This window comes from Grus americana, chromosome 2 (assembly GCF_028858705.1).
Source record: "Grus americana isolate bGruAme1 chromosome 2, bGruAme1.mat, whole genome shotgun sequence".
In the NCBI taxonomy this organism is placed as follows: Eukaryota; Metazoa; Chordata; class Aves; order Gruiformes; family Gruidae; genus Grus; species Grus americana.
In genome coordinates, this window is record NC_072853.1 from 162419532 (window position 1) to 162439490 (window position 19959).

Here is a 19959-nt window from a genome sequence, read left to right on the forward strand (position 1 = left end):
TGCTGTCTCGGGGCCGCAGCACACGTGTCTCACCTGTTGCAAGTAATGCAAGTTTTGCTTAAGACGACTGGGAAGGGGTCCCTTTAATTGCATCAGAGCTCTGTAACCTGCAATGAACCAACGCAGAGCTGAAAAATAAATCCCCGTTAGTGAGTACATGAAGAGATAAAGGAAACGTTGGGTCCCCTTCCCCCAGTATTTTCCATGTTTTATAACACCTCTGTCAGTATAAATTTCCATTCACTGAAGAAATTACATTTCACGAGAGCTACAATAGGATTTTAAGATAAATGACATGCGAGCACTGCAGTTTCGTACAGGCTTAAGCGATCCAAGTATCTTTATCACGTGCGGGGTATCAAAATACATGAATTTGACTTGTTACAACAGTCACACGAGAAAGATTGAGTGTCATATGAGGCTGCAAAGCATAAAAGCATCTTAGCTAGAATTTATTTTAGCGCGGGAAGGTTTTTTAACTGTTAAGTATAATTATTTAAAAATGGTCTGAGCTGTGATACCTGGAAACGGAAAAAAGATCTTGAAAAATGCCGCTTGTAAGGGCACTTCTTGCAAGCACTGCCTGCCCTTAACACTTCCTACCTTTGTTCATCGCTATTTCCGAAATTCTCGGAGGCTGACGAAGTTTTTAAGTGTCATCTTCCTAAGGCTGTAACGTTATCTCCAGTGACAATACTCACTCCTGGGCTTTTATGTTGCAAGTAGAGAAAACATTTTAGCTTTTCAGGAGGGTAAACATCTCCCTGTGAAACAATGTAAGCAAGACGGATTGCAATTTAATAAATGAAAATTTAGGGTACCATTTATCCCTGGGCAAAATATCGCCCTGGATCCGGCTCTCTGTCGGTTTGCTCTTTGCAGCATCGCCTGCGCCACGCAACAGCACGCTGTCCAAGCGCAAAAGGCCATGCTACGCCCGTCGTATCGGGTGGCTATAGGACAACATCCGAAGCGCTCCGGGCCCGTTTCCTCAAAAGCGATGACAGCCGCGTGATAAACGTGCTCCCAGGTCTCTGCCTGTAAAGCACAAATTCGGGTACCGCGAATCGGGGCTTTCCATAGCGCAGCGATTAAAAATAGGAGCGGCGTTGGCCAGGGAGCGTTTCAGCCCGGGGCAGGGAGGCAGCCCAAGCGATCGTTACGTTAGCCACGCTGCCAGCTCCCGAGGGCTAGTATCTTCTTGGTGTGAACTACATGACCCTTTTTCGGTAATCACGGGGATGCCTGTACAGTGAAACACTGCGCCATGTTTTATCACCCCACACATTTCTCCACACTTCAGCCACTTGGTAGCTGTTTAAGAACTTACTCCTCTATTGCAATAAGCAGAAATATTGACCTGTCACTTGCTTTCAAATGAAATAAGCGGCCTTATAGGAAATACTGACCCATTATTTGTCTCTTCTCGAGGCTCCAAATGCATCCCAAGCTGCTGCAGCCCACGGCCAGGACATTTACTTCTCCTTTGACCACTGTTTTACGTTCCCTTTTGCACCTCGAGTGCCCTTCTCAGTGACTTGTCCCACCAGTGTCCAGTGACAAAATCAGTCCTCACTGCCTCCAAACCCCCAAACCCCACTTTGTCAGTGCTTGTTTCTGAATAAATAGGGATCACCCCTGGCCCATCCCTCTGACAAACACTTCTCCTTCTTATTTTCCATCCTTGGTTTGACCAGCTGGGTGACGTTACCCACCTTGCTTGTTTTTTCCGTGCCACAGCCCTGCCCAGCAGCAGCTCTTCGTGGACTTGTTTTTGCTGCTTTTTTGCTCCAAAAATTATTCTCTTGAGTGGTTTTTGTAGCTTTACCAATTGCATTGCCCCTCGTCGGTGCACACGTTAGCTCTGACTTTCCCCCAAGAGCCTCGTGTTTAAAGTCGCAACCACTATACGCCTGCTGATGTATTCCTCTTTACTTACAGTAAACACATGAATGAGGTATGATAGCATGAATGATACTATTAATCACTTTATTGCAACTCCACCTAGGAATCCCATTCACAGTTAAGACCTTGTTACGCAAGTGTTATACCTATATAAAAAAAGTTTCTAGCTTCAAAGAGGTTACAAGCTCTTACAAAAGCCTCCTGAAGTTTCCTGCGAACTTCTTACTGTAAAAGAAACATACATATTCCTTCCTGGAACAAAACACTTCTCAAAGTTTTAAAAGAATGATTCATATCTATTCTTATCTCCCTCCAGAGGAAAAAGCAAATGGTTTTACAAATATTTTCAGCCTTACTCCCCATCGGACAAATTAGCGAGAGCTGACCTGCAATTCACCACCGTGCGCAGGAGCTCTGCCGGCGCGCAGCGTCCATGCCGCAGCCCTCGTCCCCGTGAGGCGTCGGACCTCGCAGACCCCAAGTCTTGGGAATGACCCAACTTCAGCGTCTTCCCCTCCTCTTCCTTCCCCTTACCAATGCTTCAGTGCTCCCTAATGCTGTGTTATTCAGTTATAATTAAAATAAATTGTGGGGAGAGTTCAATTCCTGTAACCCTGGCAATAGAGGAAACCTTATTAACCCTGAAACGGCCGGAAGATTGATTCTGCTGAGGTTGATTCAGCCCTGGCACCCCTGGACACTCCCTGAGCCATCGCTCCCACAAGATCTGGGGGTCACGGCACTTCCTTGGGTGCAGGGGGCTCTGGGGCAGGCGAGACACCAGCAGGGAAAACACATTCTCACCAGCTTGGGAAAAGAGGATAATTTTTTTTTTTTTTTTTTTTTTTTTGCAAGGACACGGTTTATTCCCACCCCGGGGGGCCCGCGCTGTTCTCTCCCCCGGGAAGGTGGCGGGCGCGGGGGGGGGCTTCCCGACGGCCAGCCCCTTTCCCCGAGAGGCCGCGGTGGCTTAGCCCTGCGCCCCTCCATCCTCCTCCTCCTCCTCTCCCCCTGCCCCTGTCCCCCCCCACCCCCCCAGCCCGGGCCGCTCCGCGGGGCGCGGCCGTGACGGGCAGCGCCTCTCCCCACTCAGCGGCCGCGGAGCCCCCGCGCCGCTCCGCCCCCCTCCAGCCTCTTTGTATCAAACATCCGGGTTTCCCCCGCTGGCTCCGCTTCGGCTTCTCCCTTTTTTTAGAAGCCATTTTGGACTCGGTTCAGGTTTTTTTTTTTTTAATTATTAAAAAAAAAAAACAACACAACAACAAACCTCCCCTTCCCCCCCGCGCTTTTTTTTTTCCGTCTTTTTTTTTTTTTCCCTCCCCTCCCCTCCCCTGTACATGGCAACTCCCGACCCAGCCTCTGCTCCCGCCGCCCCCTCGCTCCGCGCCCCGCGCAGCCCGCGATGCCGCGGCGCGGCGCGGCGCGGCCCGCCGCCACCACCAGCCCCCCGCCGCCGCTCCGCGCCCCCTCCGCGGGCTCTTGCCTGCCGCTCAGCAGCCGCCCTGGATGCGGGGTCGGTAACCTTGCAAAGTTTCGCTGCTGCTGCCGCTGCCGCCCCGTTCGCTGCCGGTGCTGGGAACGCGTGTGCGTTGCACGGGAGAAGGGGAGCGTGTGTGTGTATGCGCGTGGGGGTGTTGCGCGCCTTGCACGGGGCTGCGCGTGCATTGCACGGGGCTGCGCGTGCATTGCGCGGGGAGGGGGTGTGTGTGTGCGCTTGTGTGTGCGCGCACGCGGGCGTGTGCGTGTGCGCTCGCCCCTGCTGCTGGGGGAGCCGGAGGGGCTGGGTTGGGAGGAGGAGGAGGAGGAGGAGGAGGAGGAGGGGGAGTCGGTGTGTGTGGTGCACGCCGCGCTCCCAGCACAAAAGCCCAGGGAAAGAAACTCTTGGAAAGCTCGGAGCAAACGCCGGGGCCAGGCAGGAGCAGGTCGAACCGTCCGGGGCTGTTCCTCTCCAGTGGATACATTTTGCAACTGCGAAGGAATTAAATCCGATTTTTATTTGTATTTTTCAGGATTTTTTTCTTCTTTTTTAAGGGAGAGAGAGGGCAGAGCCTCGCTTCTCCCCCCTTCTTTCACTCTCTCGATATTTTTATTTTTATTTTTGTTTCCCTTGGGGATAGAGGGGCACACGAGGAAAAAAAAGTAAAGGAATATGATTGCTTCGTGGCTGACTTTCGCCTTGCTTTGTGGAACTTTCTGTGCAGGTAAGTGCATTTCTGCGTGTTTACCTCCCGCTCGGGCTTACGGTCGCTTCTCCAAATGCAGAATTGAATGGGCCGTGCAATTACTTGCAGCCACCCTCCAAAAAAGAGCAACCAGCGACCCTGCAAACTGGGGAATAACCCCACCGCTGCGATCTACTTAATTTTCTTTTCTTTTATTTTTTTACCCCCCCTTTTTTTTTTTTCGCTTTTCACCCCCTCCCCTCCGTTTTCTCTCTGCTCGCAGAACGAGCCTTCCCGTGCTGCTTTTTGTTCCCTTCAGGCAGCCTGTGGGAATAGATGGCAATGTAAACACGGCGCGATATCGAGGAAACTTTACAAAAATGGGCATTTACTTCTGGGCGGGTGCTGCCGGAGTGTGTGTGTGTGTGTGTGTGGGAAAGCTGGGGAGGTTGGGGTGGGGGGGGGGGGAAACTTGGGAGCAGCGGGAGGAGACCTGGAGGTTGCTCCGAAATGGTGCGGAACCCCTCAGGTAGTGGCCATGCGTGCGCCCCGCTCCTGCCGGGCTGCGGTTGTGTAACCCGGGGGGATGAAGGGGAACCCCCGCTCCGCCCCGAGAGGACCCCCTCCGGTTCCCCCTCAGCCCCCCGGGACGCCGTGCTCCCGTCGGGGTTTGCCTGTTAGCACGGAACGAGCCGTTTGGGGCTGGCTGGCGCTGCGGGGAGCTGGGAGAAAGTTGGGAAAAAGGGGGTGTACGGGGCGGGGAGGGGGTTGCCTGGGGGAGCATCCCCCGGGAGGAGGCTTTTGTGGCGGGGGTAGTGTTTATTTTGTATTTCTCCATGCCATTTATTTTATGGAACTGGGCTGGCCCCCAAACTTCAGCTCCAACCTGCGGGGTGCGCGGTTTGCCGAGGGACGCGGGGTGGAAGTTACCCGAAAGCCCGGGCACGGCCGGGGGAGCAGGAGGGGGCACCCGGGCAGCGCTCCGCGGGGCGGGGGGGGAGTCCACAGGGTGCCCCATCCCGCAGCCCTCGGGGGGGGCGGGAGGGATCCAACCCCCTGTGCCCCAGCACTGAAAAAAGCGGGCGCGCTTTAAGTCCCCACTTTCCCTCCTTGTTTTTATTTATTTTTTTAATGATTATTTTTTCCCCAATTCCTTTATACTAGCGCAGCATATTCCCCAGGAGAACCCGGGGTGGCAGTACTTTTGCCCCCTTCCCCCCCCCCCGCCCCCCCTTTTTGCCTGGTCACCACAGCCCCTCGACACCCCCCACCCCCCCCAAGGGGCTGAGCCTGCCGCCCCCCGCCCCGGCACTGGGCAGTAACTTGTTACGTTACCTCCATTCCTCAGCCCGGGGGGGGGGGGGGCGAAGTGGTGGTGGGGGGGTGTTGTTTGTGGCCGAGGGCTTCCCGGGGGCAGGGTGGGGGAGGCAGGGATGCTGCAGCCCTGCCCTTTCCCCGCTCCGCGATGGGCAGCCGGGGAGTTCCCGTCGGCTTTGCCATCGCGGCTTCATTGTATTGCAAAGCGGGTGGGAGTGCGTGTGTGTGTGTGTGCTGTGGGGGGGTTCCCCGCGTGTGTGTGTCCGTGTGTACCCCCCCCCCGCCCCGGGGAAGGGGCTGCCCGGCGGGGCCGGGGCACGGGTCAGGGCGCGGGGGGGAGCGGGCGGCGGAGCCGGCCCCGGGGCGCTCCTGCAGCCGGGCTTCCTTTGTTCCGAGTGCCCATTAAATATGCACTGCCACCGCCTGCCTTTGGCATTATAAACACTGCCATCGCTTAATTATTTTTTTAAGTCACGCCGAAAGTGTGAGGCGGGGGGTGGGGTGGTGGTGGTGGAAGGCAATAAGAAAGGAGCGGGCAATAAAAATAAAATAAATTTGATGGTGAGCAAAGGCAGCTTGGGCTTTTTTATCTGGTCGCTGGGACACTTGTACGCAGCTTTGTTTCCATGTGTTAGGAAGGGGGTTGTGCGGGCTTGTATTTACATAGCAGTGCTGAGGGAGAGCAGGTATTTTGGAAGAAGCAGGCTCTGCGTGTGTGCGTGTGCCATCAGTATTCGTGGTGCTCGGCGTTGCTATCATCACAACAGCTCTCTTGGCTGGAAAATTCTATTATGTGCATAAAGGAGATTTATGGTCAATGTATTTTCTTTCCATATATCTTGGAATCCTTTTATCTCGGGTGATTCAATAAAAGAGATGGCTTCCGTGTTGGGGTGGGTTTGGTTTTTGTTTGTTTGTTTTGGGTTTTTTGTTTTGGGTATGGGGTTGGGGTTTTGTTTGGTTTTGGGTTTTAACCTGATCCTAGGGCTGTGTGTGTATAGTGGCAGAATGAAGTTGGAAGAAAAAAGCAATTGCTTTAAAAAAATTAACCCTGAAAGCTTCTTAAATGTATCGTGTTATGAAAAGGATAATCTGATAGGGCATGCCTATGCTGACTTTTTCTTTCCTGTGAAAATACAATAAAGAAACCCCAGAAAATGAATATAATTCTGTTTATTTGAAAAGGTCCTCTCAAATCATTAAATCAGTACATTAGCAATTCTGTAAATCCCTCCCTCTCTTTTAAAGCCTTTTCTGCCTTTCTTGTGATATTTCTGAGTATTTATCAACGTGATCTTCATTGTCCGGTTTTTCCTAAAGCTGTTCAGTCAAAAAAAACCCCAAAAAACCAAACCAACCCCGAATACCCAAAGTTGCAATGTGTTGCTGGGATTCAAGCACTGGGCTTTGCTTGAAGTATGTCTTTTGTGCGTGTACATATTAGGACTGTGCGAAAGTGGTGGGCTTTTCGAAAATTGCTTGACCTCCATTGTTGACGATTCTCATCGCTACCTTGGCTGGCTGTAACAAAGCAAGCACGGGCTGCTATTCTTTCAAAAAAAAAAATCTGTTATGCTTAATTTTTGGAATACTGAGGATTCATTGAGGAAAACATTATGTTCATTTTTAGCCCTTTGTTTGCAAATTTACTGCAGCCCAAATGTTCAGAAATCATGTTTTAATCTATGAGCTTTAGAAAATACAGAAGGTGTAAAAGGATTTGTCTTGCAGAATGCATTGCTAACGCGTTTTCCCGAGCCATTGCATTACTTTTATTTTGGTGCAAGTTTAAGTAATGCCACACAGCAATGAACTGTGCTGCAAATGGATCTGGTCTCCTCTTTCACTGTCTTGTATTTATCCTCTTGTGCTTGAGAAAGGGAATAAAACTGGCTTCATTAGCTTGCTAATTAAACACAATGAAGTGCATGGCCCAAGGTTAATGGCAATGGCCTTTAAAAACACAAAACTCTTGAACAGGTGTTTGGGATATATATTTTTTTAATCTGTCATCAAATCTAGATAATTATACCACCGAGAGAACCATTGTCACAGTTCTGTGGAGAAGAAAATGCTATGTTAGAGATGCGAGCGCACAGTGTATTATTTTTAGTGACATTATTTATAAACACCTCTCCAGGTCCTGCACAGCCTGTGGTTTAGCTCCCCCCTTCTCCCCCCCACTCCACTGCAAAGCATCTTCTGCACCTCCCCTTCGGTGTAGGTTTTTGTGGATCAGGCAGGGTTAAAAATTCAGTATCCCTGGACCGGACTGCAAGTCTAAGCTGAGCTTGGGTAGTTAGTTAAAGTATTTACGCGCTGAAATTTCTGCCATTTCTTGTGTCTTTGAGCAGCCCATCCAGGCTGTACCGCTCCTGCTCGCTTGATGAGATGGTAAGAAACAGCCAATTAAAGCGGAGGTCTCTTAGTCCCCGCGTTCGAGCTGTCACCAGCCTCCTGTCCACTCTGGTCTCCGTCAGCTAAAACACGCTTGTCAGGTTTTTTTGTGCTTTACGTGATGCAACAGTTGTAGACCTCCCCTGCTGCCACTGAATAGATGGTAGAGAAGAAAGAAACAGGCCAGCCTCACTTTTTTCCTTCTTTTTTTTTTTGTTGTTTTTGTTCTCTCCTTCCCACCATCTCCCCCCTTCCCCATCACGCACTCCTTGCCTTGCAGATCAAGCTAGAGGGGTTTCCTGGCTTCGCCAGTTCTGGGAAGCAGGATGCGGGTTCAGATGGAAGAGGAGCAGCTTTTGGAGCGCTGGAAATGGGATCGGTGTTAGGAACAGCCCAGGAACGCACTGCTGTGATTTCCATCACGCCTGTCCACGGGGTGGGTTCCTCTGCAGAAGCGTTGCAGGTGTAAAAGGAACCAAGGGATCTTTATCATCATTTATCAAGAGCGGAGGAGATGGATGGAAGAGGTGGTTCGAGGCTGGGCACCCAGTGATGGTGTACTTGCGCGCTCTGTCCATGTGGTGCCTGTTCCTAGAAAGCCAGGGCGCCTTTAAAATAAAATAAATAGAAGTCAAAGTTACTCTGCTTTTGGGCCTTGCGGTGGAAGGTGTTTTGGCTGTCATATTTCAGGGCCTACTTTTAGAAGCATCTCTAACATTTAATGTTAATAGTAGTTGACCATGTGGAGCTGCGCTAGAATAGTGAGAATTAAACAGGATTTTAGTAGCGCTGCATCTTTTGAGCCCCATAGAATATAGCACCTTTCTACCAAACACACCCAGGACAGTTATTTTGAGCTTAATGTAGTAGCTGTAGTCTAAAAGTTATGGAAGGGACTTGATAACCCCCCTGCTTCTGGCTGCGCGTGGCCAAGGCAAGGTACTTTGGTGGCTGCCCCTTCTCCAGGGAGCACCGCACCCGGTGCTGGGGACATGGCCTCTCCTTACGGTGCTTCCCATCCCTCGCCTGGAAATCTGCGTATCTAGCCCCATCAGCCGGTGCCGAAGAAGGGCCGCTGTAATTTGGGAAGGATGGAGGCAAGAGAGAGAACCTGGTTGAGTTCAGTGGTAATCCAGACCCAACTGAAAGCCCTGATGGGGTCTTAGCTTCAGCGACTGAAGAACTACTTACGCGTCAAAAAAGTCTCGCAAAGGCAACTCTTACGAAGTCAGAGTTGGTCGATACCTGCTTCAGAGTTGGCTTTCTCTTGCTGTTGGCCTGAAGGAGTGGTGTCAGAAAGGCGGCAGCGTTTTCCAGGTTCCTTGGGCAGCGATGCGGGCAGCGTGGTGCCATGCCTTGGCACTACTGCAGCACCCCGGCTCCGGCGCTCTCGCTGTAACAAAACATTGTGGGAAGTTGGGAAATGGGAACCGCAGCGCGTAATCTCTGCTTTAAAGAGGTGTTGTCTTTCCCTTTTATCCCTCTTGGCCTTTGATTTTAAAACTAGCAGGGGGGTGTGATTTTCTTGCCTGGCCAATAGCGCTGCCTGGATCTGAATTATTCAGTGTAGCACTTGGCATTCTGCACCCTGTTCCCACTTAAGCTCTTTTTCGCCTGTTCCTTCATGTGGAGATTTTCACATCAGTGAAATTGGATGTGTTTAAGAGGGGTGTTTGTGGCCGCAGCGTTCACCAGTATAAGCTCTCCTCTCCCCTGCCTTTCCCCTCCATTAACCATTGAGGATCAACTAATGTCTAATCTCTTCTCTTCATTATTACTTCATTCTGAAATAATTTTGTATCTCTTTAGTCATTTGTTCCTTTAAGGTATATTAAAAATATATACATCACTTCCCCCCTCACCCCCTTAAATCTTCTTTGTAAGTTTTCTTGGAGCCACTGAAGTCAAAGGGGCAGAGAAGTAAATTAAAGATGAAACGCTCTGCCTGCATTCTGCAGACCCAGCACATTTTATGCTTAGATTTGAATATAACCGTTGGTCTTTTTCACCAATTTCATGTTCTTTTCTCTCTGTCATCTTCCTCCTTTATTACGGTATAGCTTCAATTCAAACTAAAAGTTAAGAGCAGCAATTGTCAATGTACATTGTAAAATAATAATATGCTTCCCTCCAGCACACAAGTGCCTCTTATTTTGCCAGTATTCGAGTCTTGTCGCTCTGATTATGTTATTGCATGTGGCATCGGTCCATCGTGCTACTTAAGAAAAAAATACGTTACTGATGTCTAGGTGCCTTGGAAAAATATGACTCTTCTTTTGCAAAGTGGTGGTTGTGTAGAGAGAAGGTCCCTGCCCCAAAAACCCTGAGTGGAGGGGCCGAGCTTGGGAAAACGTTGCTATCTCCAAGTGTTCCCCGCTGCATCCGGAACTCCTCACCCAAGGTCACACCAAATATTTTATACCTATACTAAAAAAAAAAAAATGAGCTGTGTATCAGGTAAAATCAGGCTTGAACCTGGTAGTGTGCTCTGGCCACTTAGGTGATTTTGTTTTCTTTTCTTTTGATGACTTTATTGGAGATGGTTGGTGTGGTTTTGCTCCTAGAGAAAATCTTTCCCGTTTGGGTTGAATTGACTGTAAGCAAGGACTGGCTTATGCATACGGATTTGTGAATTTAAATATAAAAGAAAGACAGTGGAAGGAGCGAGCCTGTTTGTGCTTGGCTGGAGGAAGATGTGAATTACGTGTTTCTCATTAATAATTCTGCGATTTCCAGCTTGGTGTGCCGTTTCATCCCAGATTCGGTTTCGGATCTTAGGGGAGCTCTGCGGGCAGGAGGAGGTTGCTCGGAGGAGGGCAGGAGGCAGCCTGGACCCGAAGCACCATTTTTTGGCTCACTGATGGGTTCGGGAAGCAGGGGTGTATTAAGGAGCTGAAAAGAGCCTGTTAAAATGTTGGCACAGGAGCTGTTAGAGGTAAAACTTGTATCCGTGGATGTTTGCATTCTATTCCTGTAGTGCATAATTTATGGGATGTAGCAAAAGTTTAAGAGCTATTCCCACCTCTTCTGTGGCAGGAGTGACTTCTCTGAGATTTTGGGGGTCAGCAGCAGGGCAAGAGTGTCGCTCCCCATCCTCTTGGGTCCACGGCTGGTGCTCTGACCACCCCATTATCCTTTTTTGTCCACCTGGAATTAAATTTGCTGGGAAAAATGAAGTGTTGTGTTCGTTTTGTGAAACCAGAGGTATCGTTTTGTTTTCTTTGTCCTGTCTCCGTCTCATGCTAATAGATCCATATATGAGTTCCTCCTCTTTAAATAAAGAGAATAAAGCGCATTCATGAAAAGATGCAGTGCTTTCTGGTCTGAGCTACATTAATTTTCCATCTAAGTGGATACTTGTGCAAATTAAGACATGGAGTTTGAACTCGACTCTTCATGTCTAATATCTACCGTTGTGTGATGACGGAAAAAGAAAAAGGGGCTCACGGGAGCAGAGGGAGTACGTTAATCCTCCTCCACGAAAGCTGGAAACGGAGTGTATTGCCGTCAGTTTTATAGAGAAAGAAACAAAAACTAGGAGAGATGAGTGTGTCTCTGGCACTTCCCAGACCAATCCAAAATCCCAGACTTGTGCCGAATGATCCCTAAACCACAGCGGCAAAGGTGGTCATTTGAAGAAGTCCGTGGTGGCTGACGCTGCCCTGTCATGTCTTAGGTGCTGTGACTGTCTCTACCTTTTCTTATTTAAAGCTTTTCCCATTATAGAACTTGTTTTCTAACTGCCGGCAGAAGTTTAAATTTTCTCTGTGGTGCTTGTAGGGCTAATGTAATGCTTCTTCCTAATTTATTGCTCCAAGGTGTGAGATTATAAGCTTTTGAGTGGATGAGAGGGATAAAGTTAGCTCCATTTGTGCCCGATCTATCAAATGGTCAATCTAGGTGGCTAACCCTTCTTTCCTCCAACGTTATGTAATTAAAATTCCTCTTTTAATGTGTGCAACTTTTAAAATTTGGCTTTTAGGAATATTTTGCTTATACATGATTTACCTCTGCAGACAGTTTTGAATTCCTGGGGAGGGAGGAAAGCAACTGTGGATCTGAAGTGAAGAAATGTTCAATCAAGCTCCGTCTCCTTTTTCTGACTTTTTAAAAGCATTTCATAAAATGAGGGCATTTTAGGCTTTTTAAGCCCTTTTAGTGCTATTCTCATGTTTTGCAGTCTCTAGCTTGCTTCTGTGGACTGGTGGCTGTTGCTGCAGTTTGACTGAGCTATCTGCAGACTTCCCTCTCCGGTGGCTCTGTTTGCCATCGATACTTTCTTTTTTTTTTTTTTTTTTGGCAAATGAGGGCATTTAAGCTTTGTACAGTTGATGTCCAGGCATCTCTCTGAGGCAGCAAGCTGAGCTTTGCACTATTAAAGTTGTAAGGAGAACAAGGTACCGCTCTTGGAATAGTCTGTGGGTTTTGTAGGCACTCAAGTGCGAGGAGACGTTTGCTTTGAGACCTGTACGCTACCACCTGGATTTGCAAATGTCCCCATACTCAGCAGAGAGGAAACGATGGTTGACTTGAGATGTGGTGGCTCAGCAAAGTGCAGATTTGTGGTTATCTTGGTGGTAGCCTTGTCCTGGCAAGTTCAATCTCGGGACAACTGAGACAGGGCAATGCAACCTGTGGGTGCGCAGCTTTTGTTTCTCCAAGCCTTTATTTTTCTTTCCCCAGTATGACAACAGAAACACAGTGGGCTTTTGTATTCCTGCTTTAGTTCCTGAGAGTAATTAATGGGTTAAGAATGCTAATTCCCTTATATATGTGCAGGCTGAGAAATTCAGTTGTCCTTGGGTTTCCGTGGTGGGAGTATCCAGTTACAGCTCGGCGGCTATTGGGTGGCTCTCGGGTGCACTAAAGTTTGAACTCTGAATCCCTTGCTTTCACATGCACCCACAACTTCCCAGGCACTTTTATTTTTATAGGAAAATCTCTGTTAAAGCACATTCTTATGCCCGGGACAAGGCATTTTCCCACGTACTCACCTGCTTGGCTCCTAAAAAGCAAGTTTGGGGTGGTGGCAATAGGCACCGTTGCTGATGTTCCTGAAGCAGTTCCCTGCCGTGAAATTCCCGTTTAAGGTGCCTGGCACGCACGTGGAATAAAGCTTAGCACAAGCCGAAGGAGGAGAGGAGGACGGTGCGTTTGGTGCTGCCTTCCCGGGATGTTGGCTCTGGCTGCCGGCAGGCGCGGTGTGTGGTGGTGTGAGCGCCCGACCCGGTGATGGCACCGGAGCCGTAGCATCTCTGGCTGAAATGCTGCGCCTGGACCCTCGGGTGGGGATGTTCTCATGCAGTGTGCCCTGCCACGGAGCTGCCTCATCCATGCTCCCTTGGCTTCCTTCAAAATATTCCAAAGACACTCTTTTTTTTTTTTTTTTTTTTTTTAAACAAAAAACCCTAATGGAGATGAACATTTTTATCTGATCACTGTTGTTTTACTGCCTTGCTGTTACAACAGACCTTAGTCTCTTCCTCAGGCTCCTGGAGCATCTTTTTAAAGTGAAAGCATGAAGCAGGGGCCTGCAGAAAGGGCAGGCTCGGCACGCTTAGTTATAGCAAGAAATTACCGTGTAGATTTTAATCACCTTTTACTGTCTTGGAAGCGACACGGTGGGCCTTCATTCTCGATTTCCAGGCTTCTTTGCGCAGGTGATAAAGAAAAGCAGAGCCCGATGGAGCATTTCTGATGAGCGCGCTTGCTGTTGCTGGGCAGTTCCCCTCATGGGTGCAGCTTGGTGGCACAAAGCTTATACAGCCTGAATTTTGAAGGTGATGGATGGGGGGAAAAAAAAAAAAGGAAGGAGAAAAAAAACCCAACCCACTGAACATACCGTCCCTGCAAGTGCGTGTCCCCGCGGCTGTCGCCTGGCTGAAGCCCTGGCACCGTGCCTGTTTGCATCGGCGGGGAGTTTGGCCCGATGTGTCCGTTCCTCGGGGGGTATTTCAACATTTATATTGTACCTGAGATAACTGGGGAAGTCTTTCACAGATAATTTTTATGGCTGTAGATAATTTTCCGTAGATAGCTTCTGCTATTGTCTAATGGGATGGAGTTAGTGCTGCTAAAAGCAAACATGAGAAACCTTTTTTTTTATTTTATTGGTAATAGAATTTCCTTTCCCATGCAATCCTGTACAGATTGGCTATTTATTATGTAAATAAAAGCTAAAAGAAGCCCTTCCAAGGTAACTGTAAGCCCCAAAGGTAAATGAGATCGCTCCTACCCTGTTAGATGAGTGAGATGCAAGTGTATCTGGCTGTGTAACTGTGTCCATGGGCTCCTTCTCAATGAACCGCTGATGAAAGAAGAAACCCCGCGCGAGGAACGCGCCGTTCTCGCAGCCTCTGCTGGAGAATCGCCCCGTCGATGTCCCCGACGCTTTTTGTGCGCGGAAATGATTTCGAACCAGCTAACGCGCAAAAAAACTTTGAAGTGCGGTACGACGAGATGAAGTTGGCTAAAAATAGGTCTGAATATGAAAGTCAGGAGAAAACTTGGGGGGGTGGTGGTGGTGGGGTGGAGCTGAGGGTTGGTTTACAGGCATTGTTGATAGAGTTTCAGGGTCCCAAGAAGGGAAGATGAATGTCTTTCTGTTATAGGAACAGCTGCTCTCTGTCCATCGGGATCTAGTGTTTGCCCATCCAACTCATAATAATTAAACAAAAGAGTTATTTCATAGCAGCCTTGGTGGAGGATTTATGTTGGAATTTTATCTTTCTCCATTTCGACTTTTTTTTCCTCCATTAAAGAAAAATACAAAGTTCTCTCTCACCTGGACTGCGTCTTGCCTCTTGTCAGATCCAGCTAATTACTACAGAGAGGAAGCTAGCCGGTAACTGGGCATTCAGAGTTACGTTTAAAAAAAATAAAAATTCCAAGTTTCACTAATGCGCTTGTCCTTAAAGAGATCCTCAGGGCTTTTGTGTCCCGAACCTCTGAGCGGTTGGTGACTCTGTGGGGTTGTTAGTAGGTCCCTAGTATGGCCATGTAATGCTACATGCAGATGTCTTTTCTTCTTTCCCGTTAATTTTTTAGGGGTTCCCCCCCTTTTTGACAGCTAACAGCTAGTGTGAACAAGCAAACAGCTTCAAAGGAGTCTCAGGTGCAAAGTGTAGCAGCGTTTCAGGAACGATCTGCGTCGTGGGACTTTATTCCCGTGTAGTTAACTCTGCAAAACCCCCTGGTATGGGTCACTCTCAGAGGAGTCCCAGAGGTCCAGAGCAAGGCAAAGCGCAGTTACTCGGTATTTTCTCACGTGTTCAGCCACAGCTTTTAACACAATGTGACGTTACCTCTGTACTCCAGGATACAACAGCCCTTGGCCAAGTGGGTCGGCATGGCACGGCGCGGCTGGTGCCACGTGCTCCCGTTCTCCCACCTGAGCAGGACGGGCATGTTCGAGCCCTGTCCTGTCCCATCCCCTGGGCACGGGCTGGAGAGGCACCGTCCAGAGCCGTGTCAACTGTTCCTTCTTTTTTGCAAATCTCTCCTACCATTTTTTTTTTTGTCACGGGGCTCTGTCCCTGCAGAGGCTTTCCAGAAGATTGCACCTAGAAATAGCTGGTGTGCAACTGTTTTTCATCGCAGTGGTGCAGCTTTTGTTTAAAAATACGCTGAAGCTGCCATTCCTTGAAGACCACGGACTTGAATTTATCCAGTGCTGAAGCACCGCAAGAAGCTACCTGAAGCCCAGGGCTCCCGTCGCAGGATCCTTTCCCAGGTCTTAACGGGATACGTGCCTCCGCGTAGCTGCCTTTTGAACCCTGGCTGTTAATTTGATACCGTTTACCCTTCTCTGAAGGAGAATAGGCCCAGTTGGATGGTAAGGTTAAAACCTGAGCTGCGCTATGTTTATATTAATAATTTCCACTGGTGAAATATGGATCTGAGACTTTCCTCGTTCATTTAAACCTCATAGTTAATAGGCAATAGTGGAAATGTACCATGTACGTGATTATTGCAGTGACCTGATTTCACATGCATTTCTGATCTAACATCTGTTTAAAAAAAAAAAAAGAATTATATATAAAATTGATTTTGGGAGCCCTGAGAAGGAGAAGGAAACCAGGTATTTCAACCCCCAAATTCCTTTGAGCTGTAGAAACATTGTCAAAGTAATTGTAGCCTTTTCAATTTTTCTGTGTAGATTTCTTTCTGTGTAGTCTCAGAAAAACTGTGCTCTGTTGATGGATGTCACTGTTTTTTCACTTGTGACAAATATCTCCCAAGGTATTGTTTGAGTGATGTAAAATTTGGTTCATGTGTAAAATTCTAGCTTTTCATGAATACTTTATCATGGATCTGTGTATGCCGGCTTCGTCTGGATTAAGGTGTTATACCTTTAGTGGTTTGCTGCGGGATATCATCTTAATCATTTTTGCTGTAATTTAATCATCTTAATTAAAACTGCATTGAATTGTGGAAAGTAATTTGGGTCTGGAGAGCAGTGGGTTTTGTATTTGTATTTTAGTGTGGGGTTTTTTTTTTTTGGTCTTGTTAGAAGATGGTAATGGTCTTGGCAAGGTTCTGCTAAAAATTAGCACAGTGTACAAAAACTCATGTTGCCAAGTTAGTACAGTATTTCTCCAGCTAATTGTGGCCTTGAAGGGTATGATATAAAAGGTCATCTTTGTTAGTGAACCGCAGGCTTCTCCTGCGAGACAGAAATCCATGTCCTTATCAAGGATGAAATCTTGGCTCCTTGGTTACACAATTGAGCTTTGCTATAATTTGGACATCATTAGGCTCTTTATTAAAGCAGCAGAACACTCTAATCAATCTTGGTGCTTTGCTTTCTTAAACGTACTTCTGTATGTGAATTTGTGTTACGGCTTCCCTTTCTTTTTCTCCTCCACAAACCCCGCAAAGGGGAAGGGTCTGAAGATGAGGTGGGATGAAAAGTTGCTGGTTTCCCCTTTTCAGGGTGTTCTTTTCCTAGAAGGTTCCCATTTGTGACAGTGGTTTTGAAAGTTGGGATGTACGACCTCCTCTTCTGATTATCTTCTGTTGAGAAGAAGGAGGAGGAGACCGTTCTGGAAAGAGCAGCCACTCATTTGGGTTTGTGGTGTTAAAATTAAACAAAAAAACCCAAACCAACCAACCAACCAAAAAAACCCCAAACACCAAGCCACAAAACTTAATGAACCCAAAATTTAATTTAAAATTTTAATTTTTCTTTAAATCCAAACAAAAGGGTTTAAATTTTTTGGGGGGTGGGAGCCCCAACCTGAACCAGAACTACTTCTGTGGCACGTGGTCATGGGGCAGAAATGTGGAGAAAAGTAAGAGAGTTTGTGCTTTTGCCCCTTTTCTGTGTTCTGGGTCTTATTTTCATTAGGGTGTTAGCCCTCCCAGGGAGGTATTTTTGTGGCTCTGACTTCTGGATCATAAAATGTAGCTGGCGTTTATCATCTCTCTTTGATTACTGTTTCTTTAACCAGCAGCTGTTTTTCTAGTTGGATAGTCAAATGGATCTTTCCCACTTGCTGGACAGTTAGATCTGATTTTTGCACAGCTATAAAAGTTAGACCCATGCTTTGGCAGAGTTTCATTCGTCAGGTTTTGGAGACTCGAAATTTTGGTGCCTTCCATCACCTGTATTTGGGTGGATGATGTGCTGGAGGTGCCTGTGTCCTTGAGACACTCACCAGTGTTAGAAACGCTTGCAGAGGTGGGAACAGCAGTATCAGATCATCTCTGTAAAGGACTGTCTTCTGCAATATCCCTGCCAACTTCACTTTCATGCATCTTGAAGATGATAATCTGAGAGTACCTCCCCACTGGGACATGGAAGCGCTGTTATTCGCACGCACAGGTGAGGACCGGAGCAGAGAGACATGCTTTATGGGAGCAAGTCTGTGGTCCCTGATCCCCAAAAACGGGTTTGTACGTGGACCTCTAGATCATCTCAACATTCCCTTGCTGGGAGGCAGATACCTACAGTTGTTATTATTAAAATAATGTACCATATAGATGGTTTCACCTCAAGCACAGATGCTGTGACAAATGCCTCGTTTCGCAGTTGGTTGGTGTATGTGCTGCGGCTCTGCGCAGAGTAACATGTTATGCCTTTAATTAAAAACTGGAAAAGAGACACGCTTTTGGCATCTAGTAAATTCTTTTCAGGAATCCTGCTTTTCCTTGAATCCTCTTACTGGGGGCTCCTGACCTCATGCTGGTACCACCGTTCGCGGCTCCTTGCTGCGTGGATGCACGTGGAAGTGCTCAATGGCATTTGAAACGGGTGTGTGCACCACCTCCTTCCTCCTTTACAGCCCCCTGGTTGGTACTTCCCCAGTTTCTGCCTGGCAGATACATGTGCTCTTCAGGAGCTCTCCCTGGGTTTCGCTGGTTCCTGCAAAAATTTGCTCTTTGAGCAAATTACGAGAACCAAATGTTTCTGCTCTGAAGGGACGAACTTTCTTGGGCTGCAAGTTTTTAATGAAAGCTTTAGGTTATGAATGTGTCATCATCTCATTACTGTTCCTTACCGCTTGGCGTCCTGTTGGCCTGAGCTAGTTTAACTGTCTCCAGCCTAAATGGAGTGCTGCTTTCGGTATTTATAAACTCTACAACTGTTCAAACAAACCAAGCCTCCAGTTGCAGCAATGGCAGCGGGGTTGAAGACAAGGAGTTGTCTCTAAGGAATATAGTCTATTATATGTTGGGTATAAATCAACCTCTGACTTGTGGGTGTTGGGAGGAAAATTTCCTTGGGGACTTGTAATCCAGAATCAGCCTCCTATAAATCTGCTTGGATCTTCTCCTGAAGCGTGTGGCGGTACTGGAGAGCTGATTATGGATGTAGACCGTGGACCTGGGAGTGTGAAATACTGCTGCTCCTTCCCTTCCATCACCATGCTGGATGGACAGGTCCGAGGAGCAGATTATTTTCAGTATGTTAGAAGTGATGAGTTTATTGTCCTGTTCCCTCCCTCCCTCCCTCCCAGTAAAACCTGCAGACTTGGCTTTAGATATTGGGAATTGAAAGCAAACAACAACAAATATAACTGGGTTGGTTTTATTTGCTTTCTGGGGTTTCAGGTGCGAGAACGCGCGTTGGTTGCATTTTTGTGCTTTTTATGTTTCTTTTCTTGTTCCTTGAGGGCTTAAAAATATTTTTCTTTAAATGGAAAGTGATGTTTTACATCTCCTAAATGTCTCTGAGAGATGAGTTTGTAGCAGACAAAAATCCAGCTCTGTACTGGGTAGTGGGAAATCCTGGGAAGGAAGAACAGGGCAGGAACTGATGCCACCACAGCTGCAGGGACAGGTTGGCTCGTGCCAGCTGGACATAATGGCGTGTGAAGTTTGTCATTGCACACTTTCTTCAAAGGTTTTTTTGTCGTTTTGTGGTGCAACCTAGCTGCTAGCAGCGATCTTAGTGTGGCAGGTTAAGGTAGCACTCAAAGGACGGGTTGTGTGAGCAGCTCTGGACCTTCAGGGGTTTCTGTGAAGAGCATGGTATGGTCGATGTCCTCTTTGTAGTCGATGAAATTTTCCCCAGAAAGGCAAACCATTCCTACGACAGCTCAAAAATGCAATCCCTATTCTGTGCTAGAAAAACCCCAGCAATTAGGGCAGCGTTATTCTCTTCAGTTGCCTGGTGGGCTCATCGGCCTCTGGGTCTAGGAGGCTGCAGGATCAGGCACCTCCTACAAGATGTAGGACTTGTCCATTCCTCGTGTTGGTCACTTCTTCATCCCTGTGTCCATCCTGGTTTGCGCACTGCTCAGATACGGCATTTAGAGGAGGTTTCTCCTAACGGGGAACATGGCCAGTAGCAAGTGATACATGGGCTTGGGTTGTGGGTTTTTATTAACCTTTTTCTTTTATTACTTCTCATGCAACTTGCCTACTTCTCTTCTTGGGGTTTTTGTTGGGGTTTTTTTTTTGATTGTGCTCCCTTTACCTTTCTCGCTCTTTAGAAGAAATTGTTCCAACTTCAGGAAATGTTTTCTCACTTGTCAGAACAAAAACAGCTGACCCCGGTGGGTTTTTTTTGTTCATGCGTGTGCAAGGAACGTGTCAGGGTGTTTTTACGGGCGCTGCTGCCGAGCTTGTCAGCAGCGGCTGGGCCAGGCAAGCCAGGCTCCTTTTCAGATTACATATCTTTACAGATTTTTATCTCCAGTTTGCAGAGAAGGGTAGCCTGAAGTCAGTTCTT

General features: G+C 47.7%; 1 protein-coding gene across 2 annotated transcripts in view; it reads left to right on the forward strand.

The window, feature by feature from the left end:
• Window positions 1-3280: 3280 nt before the first annotated feature.
• The window catches only part of ACVR2B (activin A receptor type 2B), a 100215-nt gene continuing 83536 nt past the window's right edge, over window positions 3281-19959 (forward strand). The window contains exons 1-2 of one of the 2 annotated variants that reach the window (XM_054817114.1): window positions 3281-3418; window positions 3915-4106. In XM_054817114.1, coding sequence (XP_054673089.1) covers window positions 4055-4106 — 52 coding nt within the window. In that variant the 5' untranslated portion in view covers window positions 3281-3418; window positions 3915-4054. Of the gene's footprint in view, window positions 3419-3914; window positions 4107-4560; window positions 4597-19959 lie in introns of those variants that run through there. The other variant, XM_054817115.1, reaches the window with a different exon arrangement.